Source organism: Carcharodon carcharias, chromosome 16 (assembly GCF_017639515.1).
Source record: "Carcharodon carcharias isolate sCarCar2 chromosome 16, sCarCar2.pri, whole genome shotgun sequence".
Lineage (NCBI taxonomy): Eukaryota > Metazoa > Chordata > Chondrichthyes > Lamniformes > Lamnidae > Carcharodon > Carcharodon carcharias.
In genome coordinates, this window is record NC_054482.1 from 87,564,688 (window position 1) to 87,590,157 (window position 25,470).

Below are 25,470 nucleotides of genomic sequence, written 5' to 3' on the forward strand. Positions count from 1 at the left end.
TGTAACCTGTTTAGATGCAGTACTAATAAAGAAGTGTTAAGCGGATACCAGAGTATGTCGACAGTATGTCTACTAACCAAGTCCCACGCCTAGAGTCCAAGATAGAAGGACCATCTGCGAATTGTAACTGCTTGATGGATCCTGAAATGGTCTCAGCTTCCCCAACTGTATCCGTAACTGAAGTTCCTCATCTCCACCTTACCCAACTTTTTCACATTCTTCCTGCTCCAGGGCAGGAAGATGCTTTCACTAACTGGCAGCCAAGACTCTCTACATTAATTAAACAAAATACATTGCAGATGCTGGAAAGCTGAAAAAAACAGACAATTCTGGAAATACTCAGGGAGAAATGGTGGAGAATAAAACAGAGTTAAAGTTTCAGGTCGATGACCTATTTTAATGCGGTACTGAGACCTTAACTCGTTCTCCCCACAGGAGATAGCACCTTTACTGCGATGGCGGCAGGGCGGGGCGGGGCGGGGCGCCCTCATTAAGATGGCGTAAAGAGCCCTCACGAAGATGGCGGCGGGGCGCCCTCATTAAGATGGCGGTGAAGCGCCTTAACCCAGCTGAACTGCCACGGCGACTGCGTCACCTCCGGTGGAGTGGGCGCGGCTTCTTTCGGCGAAGTAGGAACCGGAAGCAGGTTCTTGTCAACATGGCGTCCAGTGGCCCAGATCCGGTGCTGGAGTTTTAGTTCAGCAAACTGTCAGGCTGACAAGGGATTCTTCATTCACATTATAGTGAGAGGAAGAGCGGGCGCAGTGCTGTGCTGTCAGTCAACCTGAGGTCGGAGAGTTGTGCAGGAGAGTCTCTATGGGAGAGGAGGATTGAAGTGACAGGCTGTGTCTGCCAGGATGGACGTGGAGGAAGAGCACATGACGACGCTGCTGTGCATGGGCTTCTCGGAGCCCGCCGCCATCCGCAAGGCGCTCCGCATGGCCAAGAACGACATCAACGAGGCTGTGGCCCTCCTCACCAACGAGAGCCCTGGCCTCGGCTATGAGCCCATGGAGAGCGGCGATCGCCAGGTGGGAGGAGGAGGAGGTGGTGGTGGTGGAACCGGTTCCCGCGGTGGAGGAGGAGGTGGAGGGAGTGGTGGGGGAGGAGGAGGAGGGGACTACAGGAGTGGGTTCGACCCTCCACCCGCCTACGACGAGGTTGTAGAAGTGGAGGTAAGGTTTACTGCATTAATAAGAGTATGAGCTGTCATCACTTGCATTCCCTGGGGACTTCATGGCTCCCATAGAAACAAGTAGCTTTATACTGGTTCTTATTTTGTAGTCTGACAGCTTATTTCGTTTAGCTCCATTCTCTGAATCATGTCCTCTGAGTCATTCGACAGAAGAACTGGTGAGATTAAAAACTCCCGGCTCTATCAATGCATTACTGTGGCGTCCCAACATTACCTGTCACTTTCACAGAAGTGGAGGCATACCGAGACAAGGATTCACATGATGATTTTCGCGCTAGTGTGATGGTACGCTGGGGAATTCGCATATTTGTATATTTTGAAGAACCAAAATCTGAAGTGTCAATTTTAAATTTTCTATAGACTAAATTCTTTTTTACCATTGGAAATAGCCGTACCCTCTCTGCTGCAGTCTTACACTGGATGTGCCTGTCTATTGATATTAGAGAAACAACAGGGATAACATGCCATGCAACTGCTTTTTGGCTCATAACATTAAATATCTCCCCCAGATAAAACATCTCCCCGGATAAAGCAATTATCAGTTTGTGGCTGGTTTTAATTTTCTCTTTCAGAGCACTGACTCATGCTGAGGTATAATTGCATAGGTGCCAGTAGGCTAGTTTATGTTCTTGCTTTTGTATAAGAGCAAAGATGCTGAGTGTTGGCAAGTTGTTCTACCAGTTTAAGAACATGTTTAGGTGAAACATATCTTCATGTTCCTGGAGTTGTAGTGAAGCGCTGATAAGTAGCAGTTCTCTGACTTCACCTCGCCCAGGGCGACAAAATCCAACTACAAAGACCGAATCACCATCCTAATGAGTATGAGCTAATTCAATTCAAACCATTGATTAAACTTGCAGCTTTTTTGTCTGCATCACATTAGATGGGGCATTTAGCCACCAATATGTTTCAAATAGGTTCTTTTGCTCATGCATCCTGAAGCCTGCCCTGTTAAGATAGGTAATGTAAGTGATCTTAATGACTTACACCATGAATTGTTTTTATCCATGAGGTTAACAGTGACTGAGATTGAAAGTATAATGTGATGCTTCAGGATATTGTATCCTAATATGGTAAAAATAATTAAACAAAAGACTTGCATTGATATAGCACCACTTACAGATTTTGGACACCCACTAGCACTTTACAGCCAATTAAATACTTCTGAAATGCCACTGTTGTAAGTAGGAAATGCAGCAGCTAATTTGCATACAGCATACTCCCACAAACATGAATGTAATACTGATGAGATTGTGTGTTTTTGTGATGTTGGTTGAAGGGCTATTGTGCAGGACACAGTAAGAAAATTCCCCAGCTCTTCGAAACAGCATCATGGGATCATTTGCATTCACCTGAGGATACAAATAGAATCTTGGTTTAATGTTTCATCTGAAAGATGGCACCTTTGGTGCAGCACTCCCTCTATGTAATAGTGTGTTACCCTAGATTTTATGCTCGGGTCTCTGGAATGGGATTTGGACCTACAACCTTATGACCTCAAGGTGAGAGTGCTACCATGACAATGAAAGTTTGTGCCCATGATATCTCAGTGAGCATCCAGTTTCCTCCATACAGTCTTACACATTTTGGGATTGGAACTGGGTGAATCACGCCAGATATCCCTTTTCTTATTCTATCAAAGATCATTGTCTAAATGAGATCCATGATTTTTCCCATTTGTGATGAAAGCAAGATATGATATTTGAGTTAAAAGATAGATCGAGGCACTGTTATATCTAACTTATTACCATCGCTGACTACTAAGTGTAGAGTGGAAGAATGTTTAATTTTTTTGCCAGTTGTCATTGAGCACAAAGTTAATCTTGAGAAATTCCAGGGACCTGAGCACATAACCTAAGCTGGTACTTCAATGCAATATTGAGGGAGTGCTGCACTGCCAGGAGATGTCACATTTCAGATGAGGCGTTTAACTGAAATCTCCGCCTGGTGCATCTGAAAGATTCTACAATGCTACTGAAAGAAGAGTAGAGACTTCTTCTGGCGCCCTGGCCAATATTTATCCCTGAACCAATGTCATTTTAAAAGAAAAATTACTTGTTTTTTGCTGTTTGTGGGAGAAGGCTGTGTGTAAATTATCGGCAACATTTGCCTACTTAATAGTGTCTACATTTCAAAACTACTTTATTGCTGTGAACAATTTTGGGACACCCTGAAATAATGAAAGGTGCCATATCAATCCAAAGTTATTCTTTCTAGTTATTTGAGACAGTTGTATTGGAATGTAATTAAAGAGTGTAAGGGAACCATGGAATTTTTGCCAGGTAGCTGCAGCATGCTAAGTTAAGATAGCCATAGCAATCATTATGTACCTTGATTCAGTCTATATCTTATATTTACTAGAAAAGCTCTCTCTGCTTGCAATGCTCCCTACCAGGAGATTTGCTGTTATGGTATGTCACATCAAGTTTTGCACCATCCTCACATGTCCACTGTAGCTCGTCTTCAACCACTTCGTGACATCTGTCATCCAACTATGCCTAGGTTGATTTATCTTTCTGCTGACCCCACTTTGCCCTCCAGAAGAGATTTCTGTGGCTTTTCAACTCTCATCAAATGGCCAAAATACTGATGTTTTCTTTTCTGGATGTCATTCTTGCAATTTCAAACACTTCTTCATTGGTCTTATGGTCTATGGAATTTTAAGCATATACCTTAGCACCCTCATTTCAAAGGCCTCTATTTTCTTCCACAGATCTTTACCTATTGTCCACGTTTCTGAGGCAAACAGGAAAGTGGATAGAATGTAGTAGCTTATGAGTTTTTTCCTTGTTATCACAACCTTTACAAAATTACTTTGGCTGTCTCTATCCTCCTTCTGACTTTGGCTTCACATCTACCATCTTCTGTTGTCATTTGTCCTAAATAGACAAACTTATCTACAGTGTGACACCATCCACTTCAATTTTCACTCTAGTTTCTCTAATGTATTCCTTCTAACTCCCACTGTTTTTTGTCTTTTGGATGTTCATACTCAACCCTTATTCTAAGCTTCTAGATTTTACTTGATCTCCAATATTTTATCGGGCCTCATTTCATTCTGCAAGTAGCGCTGTGTTGTCAGCATACCGCAAGTTTGTTATATTCTTGCTTCCAAGTTCTCCTGGAAGTACATCTAATTCTCTGGATATTTGTTCTGTGTACAGATGGAATAATTTTAGCAATAGTGCACAGCCTTATTGTACTCCCCTCTTCATTTGAAACATATCTGATTGTCCACCCTCTAGTCTGATGCTTGTTATTTGGTCCCACTTTAGGCTCTGGATAAACCCCTCATCTTTACTGTCAATGTTACATTTCAGTAACACGTCTATTAGCTTTTGGTGATAAACGAGATTGAATACTTTTTCATAGCCTATGAAGCAAATGTAAATATTCTTGTTTACTTCTAGATATTTATAGAAGATTGTCCTGAGGTTGTACATTCCCCCTCTTGTTCCTACTCCAGGTCTAAATCCAGATTGTGTTTCACCAACTTATGCTCAAATGTGTTATGATTTCTTTCTATTATTATTTTCAAGATCACTTTAATGAGGTGACTCATTAATTTATAGTTCTAAAATGATTGCACTTCCTTGCTTTAGGTTTCTTGGGTAATTTAACAAATAATGAATGTCTCAAGTCACTTGCAATTTATCCTTTGGTGTATATTTGATCACAAATTCTGTTCCTCCAAGGGCTTTTAGATGTTTTGTTGTTACTTTAGCTATGCCTGGAGCTTTTCCTGGACTTATCAATTACAAAGCATTCTTTACTTCTGATATCGTAATGCTTGGTCTATCGTTTGCTTCCATATCTTGAGAGGTCACCTACTTGGATCATTGTACAGTTAACTTATATATTCTGTCCATCAAGATTTCATCTTCTGGTGCATGGTTCTCATTTTGTGATTCCTTTCCAGCACCAGTTCTACTTCATGCATTTCGTTATACCATTTTTTTTGAGCCTGCATACGTGCATTCTTTATTTTCTTTTCAATTTCATCATATTCGGGAGTGTTTATTTTCTTTCCCCTTTCTATCATGATTGCTAGTACTCCATCTGTCATCCATTCCTTGTCTCTTTTTCTATTTTGGTAATATTTCCTATGCAGCTTGTTGCATGCTTTCACTCATGTTTTTTCATTTGCTTTCTATTTCGTGTTCTGAGACTTCTATATGTTCTGTTTCCTAAATCCTGAAACAATCATACTTGTTTTTTGATTTTCTAAGAGTGAATGTGTCTCTGATGTTCTCAGCAAGAAAAGCAGATGGGTTTTAAAGTGCATTGAGAAACAGTTCTGAATCTGTAGTAGGTCATGGGTCAAACAAGGTATATATAGAATGCTACACTACATGCTGAACACAAACAAAATGCTTCAAAGAAAATCTTATGTGTTGAAAGGTAGTTATAGATTTTTTTTTTCCGTGATTTTGTTTTGTTTCTATTTGGCAGATTTGTTTGCATTAAGTGTACTGGCCTTATGGCCCAGTGGATAAAGACAGAACCTTGAGTAGTACTAATTTGCACAGATCAGGTTTTGAAGTTTCATCGCCGGCCTATACTGAATGAACTGGTCTTTTGGAGATAGAAGTTGGGATGTAACATTTGGCCTTAATAACATGGTTGGGAGGGGCTCTGATTGCTGACCAGTTACTTGAAAATGAAGATTTTTTTGGTAGAATTATCTGTTAGTGTTCACTGTTTTGGCCACAGATGAAGCATAACCACCTAACTGAGTGGTTGCCTAGTGCCCAAGAAGTTGTGCTTGAGAAGTCAATGCCTAAAGCAGTTGTGCCTAAACAATGACCTGTGGGCTATTTGCAGCTAAAAGTTCTGACCAACAGCCCCAAATATTGTAGAAACCTAGATTATTTGCATTTATGTACATCCTCACTTTTTGTCTGTTTGAACTTTGTGAGCTTGCTGAATGGACTGTTCGCATAGTGACATCACTGATGGATAATTGAGTCCATGCCTAGATTTGCTAATCACTGCAGTTTGCCATCTGTGCAAATTAACTGAAGCAACTTGATGTGTCAAGTTTGGTTCAGTTGGTAGCACTCTTGCCTCTCGGTCACAAGATTCCAGATTCAAATCCCACTCTAGGGCTTGAGCACAAAAATCAATACCAACACTCCAGTACAGTACTGAGGGACTGTTGCACTGTCAGAGGTGCCATCTTTTGGACGAATTGTTAGATGAGACCCCATCTGCCTGTTGGGTGGATGTAAAAGATCACATGGCATTACTTTAAAGAAGTGGAGTGTAATTTTCCCTGGTGTCCCTCAATCAACGTTACAGAAAAGAGATTATCTGGTCATTATTGTATTACTACTTTTGAGAGTTTGTTGTGCGCAAATTGGTTGATGTGTTTCCTACATTACAAAAGTGAATACTCTTCATAAGTACTTCATTGGCTCTAAAGTGCTTTGAGGTGTCTGGTGAACATGAAAAGCACTATATAAAGGCCAATCTTTCTTTCTGTATGTGGCCATAAAATTCCATGATATGCAAGTCAGTGGCTCATGAAAGCAAAATCTTTGTAAGATATCAGCTTGGCTCAGTTAGTTACATTTCTGTGTTTAAGCTTCAGTGCACAAGTTCAGCGTGTAATCCAGGGAGACACTCAAGTGCAGATCTTAGTGATATTTTAGTAGTTTTCTTTTCTCTGGCTTCCTTCCGTTCAAGTAAGAAGATGGGCACACAACAGACAAATCCATTTCAGGTGGGGTATCTTCATATGGCACACCTTTGTTGATGGCTGAAAAGGCCAATCCTTGAGAGGCAGGTTATGTCACAAGTGCCACACAGGAAGCCACCAAGTATCATTGTGGGTTGTTGTTTTTGATTTTGGTGTTTGTTGCCAAGTTGTTGTAGCCACTGGTTATTGCGGTGGTGCGCATCAGCCCACAGGAGGTGCTGCCATTTTCTTCTGTCGTCAGCTAATGATTCCCAGCGCAATAATCAATGCCTAGGACCTTGCAAGTATCCTTTTCTAAACATCCGATCCTATGAAAGTTCTTTTGGAGTCTGCTGCCATCATATAATATTGTGGAGATGGAAAGGATGAGGGGGTAATTTACAAGTCAGTAAATCATAGAATTCAGAGACTGTTACAAACAAGACTAAGTTATTACAGTTGTCTAAACCCTTGAATTGAATACTGCTTTCCAAAGTTGAATGTAATAACTAAAGAAACTCCCACTCTTTCTAATCTATAAAATTCTGAATCATTAATATATCTTGAATTCTTTCAAATGCTAGACAAATTGAGGCTTATCAGACAGAAAGGCACCTTGTCAGTGATGCTCACATCCCACAAATGAATATAAGAAAAATTATAAGTGGTGTATTCCAGATCATCACTACTCTTTGTGCAGTAATTTCTTTTCATTTCCCTTTAGTTCTTTTGCAAATCATTTTAAATCTATGACCTTTGGTTATTAACCCATTTGCCAGAGGAAGCAGGTGCTCCCTATTTGCTCTCTCAAAACACCTCAGTTCTGAACACTTCCACGAGGTCTCCACTTAACCTTGTCTGCTCTGAGTATAATAAGCCCAGTTTCTCCAATCTCTGCACACAACTGAACTCCCTCATCCCTGCCAAACCTTCTCTGCCCTCTCCAAGGTCTTGGCGTCCTTCCTAAAATGTGGTGCTTAGAATGTACATCATACTGCAACTGAGGCCTAACTAATAATTTGCAAAGGTTTGGCACGACTTCTTCGTTTCTGTATCCAGTGCCCCTAATTACAAAGACAAATACCTTGTATGCTGTCTTAACTGCTTTATCAACTTGTCCAGCCACCTTCATGCATTTGTGAATATGTACTCCCTGGGCCCTCAGCTCTTGCACCATCTACCTCCAACCCCCTCCCACTCAAAAAAAAAAGTACCATTGTGCATTTGGCGGTAGTCTGGCAAACAGCAAGTCTCTGTTACTATGCGCCATAAATATTAATTGCCTGCTGTTAAACGGCTCCACTGAAAGGAAATCTGTTGCCATCTTTAACTTGATGAGATCCGTGGTTTGTGGGTTTTGACTCAAGAACTAAGGTTGGGTTTGGATGGGGAGGCGATCTCCAGCTGGTGTCGCTGATAATTGGACAAGGCTGTTCACTGAGTCTGAGTGGCAGCTGTGACCACCCCCATGTCCCCACTTCCATCTCTGGGCTTCCTCCAGTGTTTGTACTGTTGCACAAAATTGCTGGACTCTGAGGATCGTTTAATTCAGTCAACAAATAAGCATAATCAGCAACTGAGCACAATGAACCACTGCAGTGGATAATTAACTTGCTTTTAAACCCTATAAATTGCTTTTGAAACATGATTTCTGTTTTTTATTTTCCCTCCTTTCCAGTAAACCTTTAGTTCCTTTTTTTGGTCTTGTACAGATATTCCTTATCTACAGCAGGCCACGCATTTGAATAAATTGATTCATGCAGTCAATGTAGTTGCATTGTTAGCACACGTGCGTTTTGCTAAGAAGTTTCCTGAAACCACACCTCTAATTGAGATGCATTAAAAATTGAAACTTGAAAATTACCATGCATTTGTGAAATATTTTGATCAGATATCTTAATATCCTGCCATACTTTGATGACTTGATTCACATAAATTGTGCTTGTTATTTAACACAGCCTAGAGATTAATTGAACTTGGTTGGTGCTGATGAGTCAGTCCTTAACTGTGTGGATTGTAACACTGTTTTAGTTCACTTTCCCACTTCCCCATGTGTCTCAGAGAAATGCATTACCTACATGTGAGAAGGAACCTGCTGCTAGTCCTGTGACAGTGCTGATAAGCAGTTGAAAAGAAAGCAAACTACAGGCGGTGTTTCCTTAACACCAACCCTCACCACAAAACACGCTATAGCCTAGAGTGGAAACTCAATTTCCCCCACCCTTTTCACAGAAAGCACATTACAGACTAAAGATGATGTTTCTTCACCCTCCCATTCCCACCTTTGATAGCATGTGTAGTTCAGGTTGTTTTCCAAGATTTAGTATCACAGACTTGCTTATGATGCACTTGCAGTTGCACTCTTCCCTTCTCCAAACAGGTTTTTATTATTAATGTGTTTCGGTGTGAGTGGAATAAGAATATAAGAAATAGGAGCAGGAGTAGGCCATTCAGCCCTTTGAGCCCACTCTGCCATTCAGTGAGATCATGGCTGATCTTCTACTTCAACACCATTTTCCTGCACTATCCCTGTATCACTTGATGTTTTTAATATGTAGAAATCTATTGATCTCAGTCTTGAACATAAATCAATGACTGAGCCTATGTGGCCCTATGAGGCAGAGAATTCCAAAGATTCACCACCCTCTTGAGTAAAGGAATTTCCCCTCATCTTAGTCTTAAATGACCTGCCCCTTATTCTGAGACTGTGTCCCCTGTCCAGACCCTCCAGGCAAGGGAAACATCCTTCCTGCATCTACCTCCCTTTAAGAATCTTGTATGTTTGAATGAGATCACCTCTCAACCTTCTCATCTCCAGAGAATAAAGGCCCAGTCTATTTAATCTTTCCTCATAGGACAATCCCTCCATCCCTGGAATTAATTAGTGAACCTTCATTACATTCCCTCTATAGCAAGTATATATTTCCTTAGGTAAGGAGACTAAAACTGCACACAACACTCCAGGTATGGCCTCACCAAGGCTCTATATAATTGCAGTAAGACATCTTTGTTCCTAAACTCAAATCCTGTTGCAATAAAGACCAACATACCATTTGCCTTCTTAATTGCTCGCTGTACTTGCATGTAAGCTTTCAGTAACTCGTGACCAAGGACATCCAAGTCCCTTTGAAGTTCAACACTTCCCAGCCTCTCACCATTTAAAAAATACTGTGCATTTCTGCTTTTCCTATCAATGCGGATAATCTTACATTTCTCCACATTGTATTCTACCTACCAAATTTTTGCCCACTCACTTAGCCTTTCCAAATTTTCTTGAAGCATCTGCATCCTCACAACTCACACTTCTTCCTAATTTTATGTCATCTGCAAATTTGGAAAGGTTACATTTAACCCTCACATCCAAATCATTGATATAGATTGTGAATAGCTGAGGCCCAAACACTGATCCTTGTATTTCCCCACTAGTCACAGCCTGCCAACCTAAATATGACCCATTTATTCCTACTGTTTTCTGTCCCTTAACTAGTTCTCAGTCCTTGCCAGCATAGTCCCCAAAATTCCATGTGCTCTGATTTTGTTCACTAACCTTTTGTGTGGGACCTTATCAAAAGCTTTCTGAAAATCTAAATATATCACACCCACCAGTTCCCTGTACCTATTCTGCTAGTTACTTCCTCAAAAAAAATCCACAACAGATTTGTTAAACATGGTTTCCTTTTTATAACTCTGCCCAACCCTATCATTATTTTCTAAGTGCCCTGTTATCACATCCTTTATTATAGATTCTAGCATTTTCTCTTCTGCTGATGTCAGGCTAACAGATCTGTAGTTCCCCATTTTCTCTCGCCTTCCTTTCTTAAATAGTAGGGTTACATTTGCTACCATCCAATCTGCAGGAACTATTCTAGAGTCTATAGAATTTTGAAAGATGACCAATGCATCTACTACCTCTATAGCTACCTCTTTTGCCACTCTGGGATATAGATCACATGGGGATTTACCTACTTTAAGTCCCATTAATTTCTCTAGTACTTTTTAAATAATACCTTATAGTTCCTCATTCACACGAGTCCCTTGATCCTCCATTATTTCTGAGAGGTTTCTGAAGACAGACAAAGTATTTGTTTAGTTTCTCAGCCATTTCTTTATTCCCCATTATGAATTATCCTGACTCTGCTTATAATGAATATTTTTGTCTGTGCTAATCGTTTCCTTTTTACATACCTATAGAAGCTTTTACAGTCTGATTTTAAGGCTCTCGCTTCACAAAACTATGTTAATGTGAGACTTTGCATTTTTTCTACATTTTTCTTGGCAGATTCTATGAGTAGTGAAAACTATGCTTTATCTTAACTGATTGGATTCAGCCCCTAAACCCTATTTTTTTTTTTTAAAAAGTACCTTCATATTAAGTTTTAAGTTTGCCACAAAGTTTCCATTATTTCTTATGTGCCCATGCCACAGTGATAGAAGTAGTGAATAATGCATGCCGAACATGCAGCTATACTCGACCTGTATGCTTCTTGAATGCCCACTGGACTCCTGAACCCTTTGACTCAGCAGCAGCACTGGGTCAAATTTCTGGACCTTGGAGCCACTGCTTCCAGGAGCTGTAGCTGGGTCACTTGGAGACACTGGAGGAATCCTGGGGCATGAGCGAGCACATGGGATGGTGGCAACCACTGGTCAGACACCACTAATGGCCTTGTCTGACAATCAGTGGGACCAGGTGGAGATCACCTTCCCAACCAAGCGCACCTCTGGTTCTTGAGTTGAGGCCCCACAGACCTAGTATCTTAGCTTCTCCTTTCTGCACCCATGCCACACTCCCAGTAATTGGTGGAGAAAATAATTCCAGTGGGTCCTAGAAGGTATGTTGAGGAGACAAGCCATATAAAAACGATGATAATATAATCGAGCCAAAAGTTTTTTGTATAATTGTGTGTGTAAATCTCAAATTCAACTCTGTGTATGTTAGATGCTGAATAATATGTATAAGTTGCCATTACAAAGGAGACTGTGTTTGAGAACAGGACAAGTTGTGTTGTGATGTCATAGCTTGTATTAAAGGCATGTATCAGAATGCATTTTTAAATTGGATTTACCAATAATCCAAATAAAGTTTGTAAGTTCTCCATATGTTTTGGTTTGTACTTTATGCAAAGCATTACAACTAACATGTGTTATGCAGAGGTAGATTGTAAATTAGATATTGCAATGTTTAATGTAGCAATTAAAATTCCTTATTTAAAGTGGCCATTAGTTTCTGCTGCTCCACTTTGCAGTAAACTAATTGCAAGGCAGCTGACAATTGGGGTTAATTAGGTTCAAATGCTGGTTTCTGTTGTGGATGGAATCTATATCCGATAGACTGAAAAGAGACATTTCGAAGCAAAACATGGAATTAAGCGTGGGGCCTTTAAGTGTTTTGCATCACTACTGAGTCCTACAGGAAATTATAATGAATGTAAATACAAGATAATATAAATTGGAAGAGGAATATGAATTATACACAATGAGGAAGTCATTTTGTAGGAAAACTAATTGTGGACACATCAGAAATTGAATTGCTGCTGACATCTGGCTTTTCCAGGTCAAGACATCAAATCAAGGCTTACTTACAGTTCCATCTGGACACTGATGGTACAATGATTCTATTTTGCAGTTGGGCAGTGTCCTAATTTCTATTGCATTGGGCCAGCCCCACTGGAATAAACAAAGTGCATCATCTCAATTGGCAGACGCTGGAATTTAAGGGAACCTTTCCCTCCTCTTCCCACCCTCTCACCCCAAAAAGAAGATTTATAACCACAACAATAAAACATGATCAAACTTGAATGGTTTAAAAAAAAGTTGTCACAGAAGACGCCCAGTGAGTCAGTCTACACTATGTTGGTATGCAAGTGTCACTAGGGCTCAAAACAAGTAGCCAGAGGAATTCCACCCATCAATCTTGCATATCCTAGACCAATAAAAATGAGGTAAGACTAAAATTCTTTAGATCTGCTCTACAACTGGAAATGTGGCAGAGCGGGAAACCCAAATTTGCCTGTGACTTTGTCCATGATTGTGCTCGACTATTGTGACCAGCTGAAAAAACCATCAGGCAATCAAACCTGTAGGAATCCACGCAACCAGAGATTGGAAACCCAATGTTTTGTGAAGCCATTTGTAAATATACATTCTAGTGCTTATTTGGACTCTAATATCTGTTGTGAGAGGGTAGATGAAATCTAATAATGTTAGGAAACTATAATACATTCACTGGGGAAAGTGGTGTTTGTGCTGTTAAAGCAGCCTTTATTTAAAATTTCAGGCTAGTATTTGTACTTTAACAGACACTTGGCAGTGAATTATAAATTCTGCAGTCCATTTAGAGATGTGATGCTGTTGCTTGCAGGAATATTTTAAGCTTGACCTAATCCTGTCCTTGCTGCTTATAAATATGTTCTTGCACAGTGATTTCAGCTCATTTGATCTTGAGAAACTGATGTACATGCGGGCTAATGGAGCATGGTAATTCCTTATTAGTTACATGGAAACAGGGCATTTGACCCAACTGGTCTATGATGGTGTTTATGGTCTACATGAGCCACCTTCTACTCCCCACCCCCCCCCCCCCCCCCCCACTTCAACTAACACTATTAGCATATTCCTCTGGTCCTTTCTCCCCCATGTGCTTTTCTAACTTCCCCTTAAGTGCATTTAGCTTCCGCTGTAGATGAAGAACTGTCTCCTGAATTTCCTATTGGATTTATTGGAAACTATCTTTTATTTGTGGGCCCTAGTTTTGGACTCCCCCATAAGTAGGAAAATCTTCTGTATGCCTGCCTATCAAACTTGTTGCGATAATGTCTAATTTCATGTTTCATATGTTTTGGGAATATAATTTTTAAGCTGGAGAATGAGGTGTTAAATGCAAGATAAATGGAAAAAAACTGAGTTTGAGAAGTTGGCCAACACCCCTAAGATAATTGTCATTCAAAGGATGGTCCAGGAGTTAGAGGTGTGAAAATAATAAACAATAGATGGTCTTCTCATAGCTTCAGAATGGAATTAGTAAGTCTGGTAGGATTGCTTTGTCGCCATTAGAGCTATTAAATATTAATCTAATTTTCTCAGATCAAAAAAGGTTTTGGAAGCAATGGGTAAACAAGAGAAGGTCTTAAGGTATCCACATACTTTTCCAATCGAAGGAGAAGTTTGGGAATTGAAGTTAATTAGTTGAAATCTCATCTGGGACATCCCAGGTCTGCCATGTTGCTGTGGGGCTAGATTGCAGGGAAAAGTAGTCTTTTGTTTCAGGTCTATCTGTGTGTTTTCTCACAGAAACAGTTAGTCAGCTTGGGAGTAGCTTTGAAACAGGCAGTTTAAGTCCAGATTTGGAACAGCTTGGAAACAGGCAGAGAGAGCAAACTGTCTGGAGCAGTAGACCACTAAGCAAGAAGGCAGTGAAACTCATGCTTGAGCTGAGGTGTCCACAATCTTGAGGTGCTTAAGGAGAGTTAGAGCATTAACTGACTGAATGCTAGTAGACCGACCCCAAGAAAATTCATACCTTGGAAAAAAGCTAGAATGCTGAGGAGCATCAGCATGAATTCCTGAGAGCTGTGGCACACCTAGGTTGGGTCTCCGGAGAAATGAAGGAAACCCCAAGTCCTGTAAAATATGGTGGAATGCTTGGGTGGAAACGAAAATAGAATCGGGAGTGTCTTGGCTTTAAAAATCGAAGTGTTTATACTTGGTTTGTTTAATTCTTGTAAATGTTTTTTTGTTTAAAACATAAAATCTTGTGGCATGATTCTTTTAGTTAATAACTGGGAGTTTGAATTTCTTTTGAAAAGTTAATGGTTTCCCTTAAGACCATAATCACTTCCACAATTTGAAAGATCTCTCGGTCACCTCTTAACTTTCCCCTTTCTAGTGAATAGAGCCTGAGTTTGTTGATCCTTTCCTGACTGGTATCATCCATGTGAATCTGTTTTCCACATTCTCCACTGTCTCTAATCCTTTTTATAATATGGAGAGACCAGCAAAGTACATAGTACTCCAATTACAAACTAACCACTAACCCAGGATCACAGAAAATTTAACATAATTTTCTCTACTCTTTCTGTTCTGTCCCTCGAGAAATGAAACCTGGTGCTTGGTTTGGTTTTGTTTAAAGCCCTTATTAACCTGCATTGCTACTTTGTGGTAGCTTATCTGTTCTCCTGAATACTTTTGGCTCCTGATCCAATTAAACTCACTATCCAAGCAGTATATGTCCTCCTTATTCTACCTTCCAAAATGGAACATCTCACACTTAAGTATTTTCAAATTAATTTGCCAATTACATGCCCATTCTGCACATTTATTAATATCTTACTGTATATTGCTGCAGTCATTTGACAATATTATCCATGTCCCCAAGATAAATATCGTCTGCTAATTTTGAAATTGTACTTTGTTCCTGTAAAACAAATTCATGGGCCACCCAAAACAAACTTGGGACACAGCTAAGGATAAACACTTTTCTGTCATTACTCCTTGGCATTCCTAGTCTAAATTAATGCTACAATTTTGTCCAATGCGGCCAATCTGTATCTATCTCTCTCCTCCCTCTGCTAAGGACTAAGTGGCTCTGGATAAATGGTGGAGATTTTACATCCCACTAAATAGTATTGGCAGTTATTTAACAATAGATACTGTGCTGTTTGATGTGTTAAAATCAGCTTGATGGCCTCGTTTCAACAGCATTTTAAAAGGAGCTATGTTCACCTGGCATTAATGAAAGATTTAATTATGGTGTAATTCTTTGCCAGTAACCTTCCAATTTAAAATTGATCCAATTACTGTCTAGTCAAACCAATTAACCTGAGATCCATTTTGTTGGAGCAGAACAATTCAAGCAAACACTTGTTTTTAAATAAGAAAATTTCTTCCTTCTCCAAAGGAGAATATACTCTGGAATTGTTTATGATCCAAGAATCTCTTGGAGCCACTTAATCTGTTCAGAGATACAACAATATAATTGTCTTTTAATTTCCAGTTGTGTGCGCGCTTGTGTGTATATGTATATAAGGGAGATAGGTCATCTCCCTATCTTTCAAAGGGTTTCATTTATAACCATGCAGCCTCAGTTCTACTCAAATTCACTCTAAACGCCACAGTTTGGCCACTGTGTGTATATACATATACACATATGTCTCAATTTTCCAAAGGTTTCTGAATTATTTGCTGTAAATTTGTATAAGTTACATAACTTGATATATGCACACAAATGCAAAAAACTTATTTAATTCAAAGCATCAACTTCATATTGTGTTCAGACTGCAGGGTTGAAAGTGTAAGATTGAAATGGACCTCATCTGGCATTTGGCCAGTTGTTGGCATTCTAAGCACTTGCTACCACCGCAATGACATTAATAGGCCAAAAGGTTACTAGCAACATATATAGTAACCATCTATTTTTATCTTTCCAGTAAATAGCCACAATGTAAATAGAAAGCATCAGTTCTACTTTTGGAATTGGGTTTATGCAAAAGGATTTGGTAGCTGGGCATGAAACTTCTGATTAACAACTCCTATTAAAATTGATGTGCGAAAGCTGTGTTGACAGCAACGATTCAAAAGTTTGTCTAGAATACCATCTTATACATGAGATATTTGATGGCACACACTACAAAATATAGTGGGATACCACTTTCCTCTCTTCCTTTTCCTCTCTTTTTTTCAGTTACCTGCCCCACTAACATCAGAGGTTGTTGAGCAGATGAGTTTTTTGTATTGTGATAGAAGTGCTGAAGAGAGAGTTGACCTGTACTATTCTGGTGGACAAGTCTGAGGAGGCCAAGTTTGAATTCATTCTCAGGATGTGTGTGTTGTTTGCAAGGCTGGGATTTATTGTCCGTTCCTTGTTGCCATGAGAGGGCGGCGGTTGGCTGCTTTATTGAACTACTATAGTCTGTATGGTGAAGGTGCCCCCATAGTGCTGTTAGGTAGGGAGTCCCAAGATTTTGACCTAGCGACAGGAAAAGTGATGTTTGTCCAAGTCATATTGGAGGGGGCCTTGCAGGTCATCATGTTCCAATGCACAAGCTGACCTTGTTCTTCGAGATGGCGCGGGTTGTGGGTTTGAGAAGTACAGTTGAAGAAGCCTGAGTGAGTTGCTGCATTGTATTCTGTAGATAGTACACACTACAGGCACATTGCGCCACTGGTGGAGGGAGTGAACGTTTTAGTTAGTGGCAGAATTGCCGATCAAGTGCATCGCTTTGTCACAGATTACATTAAACTTGATTGCCGCTGCATCCATCCAGGCAAGAGGAGAGAATTCCACCACACAGTTGGCTTGTGCCTTTTGAGTGATAGAGAAGCTCTGAGGAATCAAGAGATGACTTGTGCTGAATAGAAGTGTAGGAATTGCTGGAAGAATAAAAAAAAATGTCTATCTAGTTTGCCTTGTACTATCTGGTAGTCACATGATGTAATAATCAGTCTACAACTGACGGAGGCATGAGGTGAGCGAACCCCCAATGGTGGAAAGGATTGAGAACAATAGCCTAAAAGTCATCTGTCCTGACAAACAATGCTATTTGCCTTGTCTCAAATAACTCAAGTACCGTATCCCTAAAAAATTGAGAGAAATCTATCTAATTTCCATTTGAATGAATCAATACTATCTGCTTCCACCATCCCCATTGGAAACCCAACTTTCAATCTTCTGTAGTAGTCACAGCACATATGTGGTTGGTCAGTTGAATTTCTGCTCAATGGATGTTGACTATGAAGCACTTGGCAAATGTAATGCTTTTGAATGTTGAGCAAGTGGTTAGGCTATCTCTTATTGGAGATTGTCATTGCCTGGCACATGCATTGTGCAAATGTTATTTGTCATTTATGAACCCAAACTTGAATATTGTTCACTTCCTGCATGTAAGCATGGACTGCTTCGTTCTTTGAGGAATGGTGAATGGAACTAAACTAGAATATTTAAGATTTAATGACCGATCCTTTCTTAGAACAGTGGGTAAGGTAGATGAAAGCAAGCATAATTTGATGTTTAGGCCATTTATATTAATCCAACATTTCTAAAACTTATCTTAATTTATTTTATTGTGAGGCATACATGAAGCTTCACTGTGCTTTTTATAAACCACACACTTTCCAAGTCCCCCTGATGCTTTGGTTATGCATTGTGCTATCATCATCCAGGCTTTGTGAACTTTTATAAATACATTCCAGATAATCACTTGTCGAAGTTAGACATTGTTGGAACATTCACTTGATTATACATGGTCTCAGCTCTTGACCATAGCATCACAACACATTATTAGCTCTTGTTCTTAATCCATGGGGTTAATTTCTGCTGTTTACACTCTAATACACCACCTTGTTTACAAGAAATGCACTGTTAAGCAGCATGGGATGCTTACAAATTGTCTTTCAGTTGTACTAATTGGTTCCTGAAGATTTATAAGCGCAGAGAAGTAGTGTTTGAGAATTGTAATGTTTTATTTAGGCATAATAGTTGAATTCATACACCTTTCAACCGTGATCACTTTAATCCTTTTAAAAACTGCTTAAAATTCCTGCACCTAAGTAAGATAATGGTCTTTTAGTTTATTTGAATTATTTAAATTCAGACATAGTATAGAATATTTGATTGAGAAATTTTAAATTTAAATGCTAGAATTGAAGGGCATAAACAAATTGATTCAAACAAACAAGGGAATTGAGGAAAGAAATTCCCCATGAAGGATCCAGCTGATGCTGTAAAATGTGTATAAATTGTCATTTTTTTCCCCCTTTCCCTGAAAAGTGTGCTGACACTTTGAAGACAATTTCTCAATACTAAAATGCAAAACAGCTGTCATGGAAAGTGGATATTATCTGGGAATTAGTGTTCCATTTGCATTTATCTCAAAGGTGTTATTGATTAGCGTCATGGTTCTTCATTTAGTTTTTGCATTGTAGGAACAAAAATTTGTCCAATGCATTAAATTTTATGCACAGTGCTTCAAATTTCCCCACTGTTTCATTCATTCAATATTAGAAATCTTATAGAAAATTTGTCATTCCATTCTTCTTTCTTTCTTAACTATACTTATGGAGGAAGGAGTTTATTCTATTACGAAAGCCATCTGTTTAGACCATCAGCTCATAACATAGACTTCACTAAGGATGCATAAAACACCAGAGTCAGAAAAGAAAGGCTACAAGAGGAGGTTTCAAGGAGTTTATGTAATGAGACTGTGGAGGGATTTGAAAACTGTGTATTAAATTTAATGCATTGGGTGCAGGGATGTAGAGCAACAAAAATGGAAATAATGGATCATTGGGACTTACTTTGAAATAGGATATTTGCAACTAAGTTCTGTTGAAGAGTTTATGGAGGCTGAAGTATGGGAGCCAAGCTAAGAGGATATTGAGCAGTCAAAATCTAGAGGTGATAATAGCATGGCTGTGTTTCAGTGGGAGAGGGGCTGAGATAGGCTGAGGAAAATGTTGCCTGAGTCTTTGTGGGAGAAAGTTTTGGGTGTAGCTGCGATGCAAAAATTGTGCAATGTTGTTTAGCTTGAACCAAGTACTGGTGTGGAGCTTGTAGTAAGGGGGAGGCTTTTGGATCCTCAGTTGGAGAAAGTTTTGACTCATGCCAATGTGAGGCATAGCCTAACAGCTTGGAGATAGTTATTGGGTTGAGGGATGAGGTGGAAAAGAGGAGCTGGGTGTTATTAAATTACATATGGAAGCAAGATCCAAAACTGTGATTGATAGCACAGTGGGATAGCATATAGAGTCTCTTGACTGATATGAGGAATAAGAGTTTATGAGAATGAAAAAAGACTCACAATGAGGACTTGCTTAATTTATGCCTCACTATGTCAATCCCAAGTGGTTTGAGTTGACCTTCGTAAGCATTCTGGAGTGGAATTGGGATATTAAAGTTGTCTTAATTCTTTTGTGTCAAGGTGTCCCAACTTGTGCGTCAGTGTACATACTGAAGCTTCTTGCACTAATGCAAGAGTGGCAGTATATTGGCAGCCAATATCAAATCCTTTTTGTCTTATACTAATTTGATTAGTGCTAAGCAGATGCTGGAAATATTCAGCAACCCAGGCAGCGTCTGTGGAGAGAGAAAGAAGTAGTAAAATCCAGCATTTATTTAGTGCCATTCACAACCTCTGGACGTCCAAAATAATTTTACACTTCAAAAGTACTTAGTTGGCTGCAGTCACTGTTGTAATTTACGAAACATGGACACTAATTTGTACACAGTAATCTCCCATGATGATCAATAAAATAACGACCAGAAAATCTGTGTTTAGGTATTAAATACCTGGGCACAAATGTTGACTAGGGCATCAGGGAGAACCTCCCTGTTCTTCAAAATAGTGCCATAGGTTCTTTTATATTGGACTGTAACTTCTGAGCTCCAGGGCAGAGGATCTGGGGGTACCCCAAAGATGCAAGGGGTGGATCAACCCCTCACCCCTCCCAGAAGTTCCCAGGTAAGGTTTGCACAGCAATTGCTTGTGGAATGCAAACTTCCCAGGGGTAATTGCCCTGCACTGGAATCATCCGAAAATGCAACTTAAATTGCAAACTTCGGATGGTCCTGAGTGCATTTCATCAATAGTTACCCAGAAGAAGTTAGAAGAATTAAAACCACTTCTAACATCTGGGTAATTGCTGTACAAACCAAACCGCTATGGAATTCTTCCCCCAGCCCTCCCCCAAGGAACTACCCCTACTCACCCTCACCCTAAAAGGCCCAACTCCTGACTCTCACCAATGCCCACCAAGACCCAAGCCCCTCAAAATCCTACCCGCTTACCTTACACACTTCCCTTCTGCCTGGCTTGTCAAAAAACTTTAAACCTGGCTGAACGTTTAAACTTATCTGCTCTATGGCAGCCAGTGCTGTTTTTTTTTAAAAGGGGTGTGGTCTCCTTCCCTCCAATGCAGCAGCACTCAACTAAAGAATTCAGGAGTCTGCTGCACTGCACAGCTCTTGCCTGGCCTGAGTCGGAAGGTCAAGCAAAGCAGGATTGAGAACATTTAAATGTAAGAAAGTAGGAGCAGAATGGCAATCTGACTCTGCCACCTGGCAGAAGTCCAGGCTCAATGATCTAATGTCTCTTCCAAAAGACAGCACCTCCAACAGTGCAGCCCTCCCTTAGTACTGCACTGGAGTGTCAGCCTGGATTTTGTGACCTAAAATGGGACTTAAATCCACAACCTTTTGAATCTAAGGCAAGGATGCTGCCTCAACTGCTGAAAAATAACTGCTAATGTTCCTAATTGACTGCATCTGTTTATATCTTATAGCTGGAACACTATCTAGCCATCCCTACCATTAGAGGAAAGTACTCTTCAGAAATCTTTCTAAAAATACTATCAATATAATTAATTGTGGTGAAGTACAGCATGCCATTTGCTTTTTTAATTGAAACTGTTTTCGAATTACTTGGGGAATTTTATTTTACAAGTGTGTAATTTGAAGACCATAGTCTTGAATTTTTGGAAATGGCATAACTAACACACAACCAACATCAGTTTCACTTTTAGCAGATAATGGGCGTGCAAGTTTCAAAAGACATTCCATACTCAAAAAAAATAATCTGCTCAGTTTCATTTCAGTGATGTGTGCCAGTTGTTATGCCATTTATGCCAGTCAGTGAGCTATGCTGAAATTTCCTGAGAATCTCATTAGCACACAGTTTAAAAACTACGGTCAAACAAGTGACAATCGTGTGTAGTACTAGGCCCAACATGTATACAATTTGCAATCGTGCAAGTTTTTTCAAATCATTCCAGTTCAGTAAAGATGTATTCAAAGATACAGAAAATACATTGTTAGGACAAACTTTTAACATAATTTACATAAATAAAAATCAGAATAATACATCAGAAATCTGACTGGTCCCCATTTTGCTTAAAGTTTTAGATGTAAATTTGCATCCTATTCAGAACTGATGTAAATTCAGAAAAATCTGAAGTGGGGAGGAAGAGGAGACTACGATGTTAGTAAGCAGCAGAGAGTTTGTCAATTGTGCAGAATGGCATAAAGGCTTGAGGAAAAGGAGCACAAGTCATTTGCTCCAGAATTTTTTGACATTTTGCTTATAAAATTAGCATTAAGCCACATTTACCTGTGTCGCAGTGCAAATTTTTAGGGAATATTGGGCCAATATGTTGACTTGGAGATTTCTTTTTCTTTAACATATAACCAGAGAATGTTACAATCCAAGCAGACTATTCAACCCATCAAGCTGGTGCTGGTATCTTTCTCCACTTGAGCCACCAATCTAATCTTGTTTCACTTCAAGGCTATGCCCCTTTCCAAGCAACTTCAAAAGAACTTTGTGGCGAAGCATTCCCATTCCAGTCTGCTTCTGAGTACAGGATTTTTTTTCTATCTTTGTATTCTTTCTCTGATTATCTTAAATTTATGCTCACTTTTCCATCATGAACATCCGCTATTTTGTAGACCATCAAGTCACTTCTAACATTCTTAGCTCTGATGGAAAAACAATCCTTATCTTGATTTTCTGTTCATATCAATAATCATTCCTGGTAACATTCTAATCAACCTGTGCTGTTTTTATCTTTCCTATAACGGGTGCTCAAAACTGCACATTGCACAAGTTCAACATTACCTTCTTACTTTTATATACTGAACATTCAATTTAAAACTAAGGATTTAGTTTTCCTTTCTTTTCTGACCTGATCTATTTGTGCTGTAACCTCTTGGTGATCTTTTTGGCTGCATGTCAAGATCCCTCTGTTTCTCCACCCCATTTAAAGTCTTACTATTTAAAGTGTATTTTATCATCTTCCAAACTGAGATTGGCCATGATCTTATTGAATAGTGGAGCAGGCTCGAGGGGCCAAGTGGCCTACTCCAGTTCCCAATTTGTATGTGCTTATGTGTGTACTTTTGTGTTAAACTACATCTACCACCCATCCTTCCACCTATCCTCTCATCATGCTAGGCTATCCATCTCCTTCTGAAGTTTTTCACAATCCTCGTCACGATTTGCTATACCTCCTTACAATTCTTAAATCCAAATATGTATACAGTAAGGAAGAGCAACCCAACACATGCACTTGTGTAACACTCCTCACTGCATCTTTCCAGTCCAAAACCTCCTTTTACCGCCTCCCTTTGCCTTCTTCCATTTAACCTTCTTCCTGGACATGTGTTTACATTTTCAATTTTTCGAGCCATATATCATATATCTTTGACACATGTTTTAATAATGTTAAATAATTTTATGAATTTATATAAACCACATTTATTTATCCTGCCTGTTTTCAAAGAGTTTTATAAGGATGGGCAGACATCACCTGGATCTTTGAAATCCATGCTGACTGACTGATTAACACTGCTTCCATCAACCTTTCAGGCAGTGCATTCCAGATCACAACAACTTGACACGCTCAATTTTTCCACGTCTTGTTTCTGGATCATTTGCCAAATGCCTTAAATCTGTGGCCTCTGGTTACTGATCCTGATACCGCTGGGACCAGTTTTCTCCTTACTCATTCTATTAATGATTTTGCATATCCTTTAAATCTTTCAACCTTCTCTGCTCTGAGGAGAGCAACCTCAGCTTCTCTAGTCTGTTCATCTAACTGAAATCTTGCATGCCTGGTAACATTCTAGTAAATCACCGCTATTCCTCCTCTCCGAGGCCTTGAAACCTTTCCTAAAGCGTTTCTAGAATTGAACACAGTAATGCTGGTGAACATTTATCACAAATTCTGGACATATTTTCCTCCCCCTTGACACTAAGGTAATTTTTTTTTTGACTCTGGTGGAAGCACAGAATTGAGAATCACTAACAAGTCGTCAGGATGCATGATTTGTGGCACTCCAGATTTTACATCATCTAAAATCAATAATTTTAAAGTGGAGATCTCTGCATATTGAGTGCAATGATTTCTCTATATAATTCTGTTAAGCAAGGATCAATGTTGGTTTTGGAGTGTGGAAAAATTCACCCTAATGTGCAAGGCAAGAAATTTGACTATAGACCCACATTTTGTGGTCAGCACCAAAGTGATAGAATTATAAATTTTACAGAGCAAAATAAGGATTGGGGAATATGATAGAAGCTGAATTATCATGAGCTTATCAAAAAATTGTTAAAAACCTTTAGAATTTTTATCATAATTAAGAAATTTGACATTCCAAAAATATGTAGCTAGTTTTTTAGGGCCAGAGAGGTCGTTCAGTAATAATTATGAACTTAGTATGCCATTAAAGACCCAGTTACACCTCATTCAAGAAGGGTAACTTCTCAGGTTTTTATCAGCAATACCAGTGGCATAAAAGTCACTTCATGTGATTTCTTTAGATCTCCATCTGCGGGAACTTTGCACCCTTCGGAGAAAGAATACCACTGGCAACAACTTCAAGATTTCTGTGTTTAACTGTACATGTGTGGATATCAGGAATCTGTCAGTTTCACAGTTGTAATGACAGCGAATGCTGATGGTTTACTGTCATTACAACTGCAAAATTTTAGCCTATGTTTTTCCAGAGCAATATAGGCTTGAGATTGAGAAGCACCATATAGCCATGAGATTCCCGTAATGGCTTACGAGGCTTCCCACTTCTGCTTTCAGAACTATTTTGGTATAATTGATTTGTATTAATAGGAGGAATGTGGGGAAGAGGAGGAGGCTACATGACAAATGTCTTGTATTGTGGTGTATTCAAATATGGGTGGTGGCCCATACACCGCTCGAGCAATCCAGCTAATCCATACAACTCCGTTTTCTTGGTGCTTAAAATTATTCATATACTTTGCCTGAATTATGTGGACCTGGAGATTTTGAAAGGATGTTGCCTCACTTGATAAATCCCACCATCAGACTACCAGATCTGTCTGTATCAGCAAATGGAGATCTACTCAAATGAATGGAAGCATGGAATCAAACTTTATATGTGGCTTCTGAGGATTGTTGGCACTCACCTATGTATCCCACAGAATGGAAAAGGTTGGGCAGTTCCTTGACGCAGTGCCTGACTTCCTTTGGTTGAGATGTTGGGCTGTTTGCTTATATGTGGAAGTTGAACTTCCAGAAAAGGCTGAAATCCATTTAATTCGCCTGTAGACATCCATATAATAGTATTGGTCTTGTATGTGTGCCCTGTAATTGGTGCTACAGCTCCCATATGCAGTTGCAAGCCCTTCGCATCAGATCTTGGCTGAATATTGTTTTTTGACATTTAAAGCTTTAATCTAGTTCTTGCTGCTGCTGATTAACTTTGAAAGTTGCGTGACGAATGGATCAGATATAGCAATCTTAGATTAATTTATCTAGTTAATTTGAGTCTCCACAGTATAGATTAGATATGGTTGTGATTTACAGAGGTGACACGTAAAGTAATGACTTCCTCAAAATTGAAAGTACAATGGAGCTTGGGAGCAATCCAAAAAGTATACTTTTATTGGATATGTACAAGTATTCCAAGTTTTAATGCAGGTTATCAGACAGAAAAGGCACAACTGGAGCTGGTAAAATAGGCTTGAGTGAAGATGCACATGTGCATCAGAGCAATTTTCAAATTGAACCTTGAGGCATTGGAAATGTGTGGTTGGTTCTTTTTGCACAATTATGAAATTGTGCATATTTA

At 39.5% G+C, this 25,470-nt stretch overlaps 1 protein-coding gene across 5 annotated transcripts in view; it reads left to right on the forward strand.

Moving 5' to 3' along the window:
- The first annotated feature begins 614 nt into the window (after nt 1-614).
- The window catches only part of usp24 (ubiquitin specific peptidase 24), a 195,274-nt gene continuing 170,418 nt past the window's right edge, over nt 615-25,470 (forward strand). For 4 of the 5 annotated variants that reach the window (XR_005945485.1, XM_041207988.1, XM_041207989.1 and 1 more), the window contains exon 1: nt 615-1,175. Coding sequence is in view for 4 of the 5 variants with exons in the window: in XM_041207988.1 (XP_041063922.1) it covers nt 858-1,175 (318 nt within the window). In the remaining variant the exon portion in view is untranslated. The remainder of the gene's footprint in view (nt 1,176-25,470) is intronic. The other variant, XM_041207990.1, reaches the window with a different exon arrangement.